Source organism: Camelina sativa, chromosome 3, assembly GCF_000633955.1.
Source record: "Camelina sativa cultivar DH55 chromosome 3, Cs, whole genome shotgun sequence".
Lineage (NCBI taxonomy): Eukaryota > Viridiplantae > Streptophyta > Magnoliopsida > Brassicales > Brassicaceae > Camelina > Camelina sativa.
This window is the reverse complement of record NC_025687.1, coordinates 17599542-17605786: the sequence shown is the minus strand read 5'-3', so window position 1 is coordinate 17605786 and position 6245 is coordinate 17599542. Positions and strand designations below refer to the sequence as shown.

The window sequence follows — 6245 nt, the reverse complement described above, 5'->3', positions numbered from 1 at the left end:
TTACCGTTTTATGTCGTTTAGAAAAATTGTTCTCGTTTTATACCGTTAGGAAAAATTGTTATCGTTGTTTTATAAAGACAAGAGAAAAAAAATAGTCGGAGAGAAGAGAAAAGCAAAACATCTGATAATCTGATAAATCGGTGAGGTAACGTAACGTGACATCACATTCGTATGTTCTGTAGGCTAATCGCATGACATAGGAAACAGAAGTCCATTCGCTGAACTTGCGTTAGACGTTAATCAACACCGTCTCAAATTTATCAAGAAAACATCAGTTTGAATTTCTCATATGTAGAGATATATTATTAAAAAGCCTTCAAGTTTGGACTATTGTATAATTAATTTCATGTGATTGCTATTAGATATCTACAAGCTATATATACATTGTGGACAAAAAAAAAAGAGACCTTAGAATTATAGCATTTTACTGGCAACAAGGGTACATATTTTGGTGGAGAAATTGATTAAAATGGCAATGAAAATAATTTTCTTCTTTCTGTTTATTTGGACACATTAGGAAAATTTTATTATATTTAACCTATGAGATAGGGTGATTTTATTTTGTAACTTGATATTTTTTTTTTTATAAGTTTGATCTTGAATGCTCAAAGTGATGCACCAAAAACAGGCTGAGAGAGACATTTGCGTGAAAGTAGTGTGTTGTCTAGGTTGTATGTTGTGTACATGTTCTATAAACTTTTCCAATCTACTTCTAGGATTTAACATGTCATATACCGCGAATTTTTTTTTTTATACAATCATAATTGAATCAACCAATTGGTAGTATTATATTGATGATGTTAACAAAATTTCCGTATGAAACATATTATGTTCTTTTAATCTTCTAAATTTTGATTTTATTCAGGCAATTTTTATATTCTATGTATATATATGAAAATTTTAATTTATCTAAATTTTAAACAATTCTGATTAAAAAAAAAACTAATTAGTAAAACTTTCTTCCACAAAAGATAACAAACTCTATCGTGATTCACGTATACCATTTCCGTAAACACTCTAGAACTCTAAACCCTAAACAAACCTTAAGCAAACATATATTATGTGAAAGACTAGAAACAATCTCTTATCTTACTGCATTGACTGGTAAAATACCTTACTTACTGCTTTGTGTCACAAAGTTGGATCCGTGATCATATGTTACTTGGGGATGTCCCATCGTACAACCCGTTCTGACAAAACAGCATCTAATTCTACAATAGAGAATGCAATAGAACGGCGTATAGAGTTCGTCATGACATGCCCTGAGTGAGTTGGAACTAATTTGAAATTTGATCTAAAAATTTTTGATGTTGAGTAAGCAAAGAAATGATCCTTAATTTTTTTTAAGATAAACCGAGTTATCCGTAACGTAATCGGGTCGGGTCGGGTGAGATCTAGCGGCAGTACAGATCCAAAGCGCACAGTGTACACAACCGTATAAAAGTTTATAATCTTGCCGGAAGGAGGAAGCGCGTCGCCGATCACGCGCGTTCATCTGTATCTTTCTCATTCTCTCACCTAATCACATATTAGGGTCTTTCATTGCGAAATCGATCTAATTCGTCCCCGTGAACTTAACCCAACAAAAACCTTTGCTTCAACCATACTTCTCCAAAACTCTCCCTTTCTTCACCACTCTTCTTTGTACATAATAAATATAATATATATGCATCTATACTTGGTAGTAGAGAGGAGGATTCGTCTACGACAATGCTAGAATGGCTCAATTCAGACAATCGGGAACTGAGAGATTCAGCGGCGGTCGCGGCGGAGCAGCTTCTTCCGATCACGTAGCGATCGGGATCCGAAACGGCGTCGGAGGAGCTAAAGCTACTAACCGGTGGAGACGATCCGTGCGAGCTGATAAGATTCGTCGACTTGGAATCGGCTCTGTTGTGTTTGTTCTTTGCCTTGTCCTCCTTGTTACTGTTCTAGCTTACTATTATATCTCTGGTTTCACTAGTAATGGCTACGATGATAAAGGTTCGTTTCTTTCTCGATCCATCTTTGTGTTGTTGTTGAAGATGCTGCTGGGAATTGAATTGTTTCTCATACGTTTTTTGTTTTCCTTGGCAGGGTTTGATTCATACGAAGGTGATTTTTTGACGAATGTGACTAGAATAGATCCTTCAAAGGTGCTTGAGTTTGGTCAAGGCTCAGTTGTTCATGGACGAGATTCTAGGGATNTTGCTTCAACCATACTTCTCCAAAACTCTCCCTTTCTTCACCACTCTTCTCTGTACATAATAAATATAATATATATATGCATCTATACTTGGTAGTAGAGAGGAGGATTCGTCTACGACAATGCTAGAATGGCTCAATTCAGACAATCGGGAACTGAGAGATTCAGCGGCGGTCGCGGCGGAGCAGCTTCTTCCGATCACGTAGCGATCGGGATCCGAAACAGCGTCGGAGGAGCTAAAGCTACTAACCGGTGGAGACGATCCGTGCGAGCTGATAAGATTCGTCGACTTGGAATCGGCTCTGTTGTGTTTGTTCTTTGCCTTGTCCTCCTTGTTACTGTTCTAGCTTACTATTATATCTCTGGTTTCACTAGTAATGGCTACGATGATAAAGGTTCGTTTCTTTCTCGATCCATCTTTGTGTTGTTGTTGAAGATGCTGCTGGGAATTGAATTGTTTCTCATACGTTTTTTGTTTTCCTTGGCAGGGTTTGATTCATACGAAGGTGATTTTTTGACGAATGTGACTAGAATAGATCCTTCAAAGGTGCTTGAGTTTGGTCAAGGCTCAGTTGTTCATGGACGAGATTCTAGGGATTGGGATAAGGATGATAGAAGAAGAGATGTTGATTATAATGAGGATGGAGTTGAGCATAAATCTGATGTGAAAAAGGATGTATCAGTGAAAGGGATTGGTATGTATAATGAAGCTGGAAGGAATGAACTTAAGATGTATGAAGCTGAGTATCAAGCTACGCTTGGGAAAAACAAAAGCGATGTGCATCATGAAGGAGTTGATATTGATCCTGAGGATGATGATGCGATTGATTCTCATGACGGGGATGAGTATGTTGATTCTGGTCATGAGGATGACAATGAAGAGCAGAGCAAGGAGAAGGTTAGCGAGGTTGTTCATTCTATGACTAAGCAACAGAATATTGAGAAGGATGATGGAGTTATGTCGAAAAGGTCACTTGGGGATTCTTCTCTTGTTAGTAAGGGTGGTAAGTCCGGGAAAGCGTCACGGTCTGATACAAAGAGAAGAGGTCGTCGCAGATCTTCAGGTAATAAACTTGTAATTACCATGGTTGATAAAGTTAGTTTGGGTATTTGTTGCTCATCATTTCATTTGTTGTTTAAATATTTCAGGTTCATGTGAAATGAAGCTATTGAATTCTAGTCAACCAATAGTGGAGCCCTTGAATACTCGAAAATCTGCTAGATTCTCTTTACAGTACGTGGAAAGGGAAGATAAACCTGGTGGAGAAGAACAGTGGGAGCCTAGATTTGCAGGTCATCAGAGTTTACAGGAGCGAGACGATTCCTTCGTGGCGCAAGACAAGACAATTCATTGTGGCTTTGTCAAAGGCCCCAAAGGATCTCAAAGCACTGGATTTGACCTGACAGAAGATGATACTAATTATATCAGTAGATGCCACATCGCTGTGATCTCATGCATCTTTGGCAATTCTGATCGCTTGAGGCCTCCTGCCAACAAAATGGTATGCTTCTATATCCGTTGTTGAGATTATGATTATGTTGTTTGGTCGTCGCTTTCCCATGTTTAAAATTTGGAAACTATGTCCAGTAAGCTGTGTATCATTAGAGTAACCTGTCTCCCATACAAGGACCCTGAGCTTACATAGTCACTAACAGAGACTTGCGACTCGAGTTATCTTAGAGTTCAAGTGGCATGCCTTGACCTGTGCGTGCAGTTTAATTAACTGTTGTAGACTAGTGACTGGGAATAAGATAAAATGAGCACTTTTGGGCTAGGTGCACAAATTGTTTGTTATGAATGCTTAGATAGCTGGCATCTGAAAGTTGGTTTTGTGGGTGTTTTCATCAACCATGGACAGCCATCTGTTAGAATCTCTTCCTCAAGAACCTCGGAAGACATATTTGCTCTTTTTTGTTCGTATTTTTCTTTTGATTCTTAATTATGATATATTGTTACCTGTACTAACCTTAGTTCTTTTCTTTTCATTTAGATAAGTCGGTTGTCAAGAAAAAATGTATGCTTCATTGTGTTTGTGGACGAGATTACCATGCAAACAGTTTCTGCAGAAGGACATACCCCAGACAGAGCAGGATTCATTGGTCTGTGGAAGTTGGTTGTCGTGAAGAATCTTCCTTACGCAGATATGCGGAGGGTAGGAAAAATACCAAAAATGTTGCCACACCGACTTTTCCCATCAGCAAGGTGAGTCTCATTTCATAAGCCATAACTCTTATTTTGATGGGTCTGACTAGCACATATGTTTTCCAGTAGTTGCATGTAGTGAACAGGTCAGTGACTCATCCATAACTCTTATTTTGATGGATCTGACTAGCACATATGTTTTCCAGTAGTTGCATGTAGAGAACAGGTCAGTGACTCATGGTTAAGTATGATTGAAAAAATAGTGGAAATAACATGAGTTATAAAGCATGTGTATAATTTTCATTCTGAGCCACAAAGACAAAAAGTCAAGTGTGAAATACATTAACGATTAGATCTTGAAAGTCGATTCTCTGGAAATATGCTTTGGAATCTGATTGGCAATATCTGCTGATAAACTTGTCATGTCAGAGCAGATCTATATCAACACAGACAGAAACTTATCTGCTGTTTATTCTTCCAGGTACTCAATCTGGTTGGACAGCAAGTTACGACTTCAGTTGGACCCACTACTCATTCTGGAGTACTTCCTATGGCGTAAAGGTCACGAGTATGCTATATCCAATCACTACGACCGTCATTGTTTATGGGAAGAGGTTGCACAAAACAAGAAGCTGAACAAGTATAACCATACTATTATAAATCAACAGTTTGAGTTTTACAAGGCTGATGGGCTGACCAGATTTAACGCTTCGGATCCGTTCAAGCTTCTTCCTAGCAGTAAGTATCTGTTGGTTGACTTATATAAACCAGGATTAGGACCTTCCTTGGGGAGTGTTTTCTTTAGTTAGGGTCTGTAACTGCTACTGGGTTGCTCGTAAGAAGCACACTGAGTTTTGAAATATTATCTAGTGTTAAAAGTTCATACGTAATTGAGGTTTTAGATTTTCGCATAAGCAATTGCATCCTTGGTCCCGATATCTTAATAGTTTTTGCAGCCAGCAGTTATATACCAGCATTTAAGTTATATGCAATATGTGGGTCGAATCCTTATTGCCACCATCCAAGGGTCAATCATTACCTGGTGTTGATCATGCGTATACATTTTTTTTTTTTTTCTGATCTTAATTGCAGATGTTCCAGAGGGATCTTTCATAGTACGAGCTCATANAAAAATCTTACCGAATTGAACCGAAATATATTTCGGTTCGGTTAATTCGGTTTTAAAATTTTAAAACCGAAATTAACCGAAATTTGNCATCGAAATATTGGAGCTTCGGCCCGACGGTTGTTGTTGGTGGAGTTTTTCCGTGAAGATAGCTCAAGAAACACGTGGTGAGACACACGTCTCATTGTCATTGGAGATATATAATCTTTTATCNCATGTTCAAGGTAAAAATCTCCTTTTGAAAAGTCTCCATGATAATAATTCTGCTTAACCTGACAATAAGCTGCTTGATGAATATCTAAAACATGGACCCGCTCCTTGTGTGTAAGATTGATTTAGAATTGTAAAGTCAAAAGTGCTCTTGACATGAAATGAACTAAAGTCCTATAAACTAGTAATAGAGCCACAACTCGAATGCAATTACTTGTCTAGTCGTGGAGGTAGTATGTAACGGTTGTAAGCTGAGTCATTGATGTGGGTCATCAAACAATTGAACCGGTCAGTAGAAAATAATAATACCGTGTCTAAGATGAGCTGATATCATGTTGGTTAGTCTTAGAATCATATCCTAGGGAACAGAGAGGGTCTCAAAACTGATGCTCTTGTTCATGGAGAAAACAGAACCGATGGATTTTGGAATTATGAATTAGGTTCTTATTATATAGGTTTGAGTAGTTAAAGAGTATCAAGAACCAGATTTTCTAAGTTTCCATGTTTTGTTTGTTTTCTCATCTGTATTTCAGGACTGTGAGAGAAGAAAGATTGCAAAGTTGTTCCGGCACAGATCATCA

General features: G+C 37.9%; 1 protein-coding gene across 1 annotated transcript; it reads left to right on the top strand.

The window, feature by feature from the left end:
- On the top strand, window positions 2194-5476 carry LOC104757787. Its single transcript, XM_010503478.1, has 6 exons — window positions 2194-2580; window positions 2674-3249; window positions 3335-3687; window positions 4177-4388; window positions 4810-5066; window positions 5421-5476. Exons 1-6 carry the CDS (start codon window positions 2316-2318, stop codon window positions 5474-5476), a joined length of 1719 nt encoding a protein of 572 aa, XP_010501780.1. The 5' UTR covers window positions 2194-2315.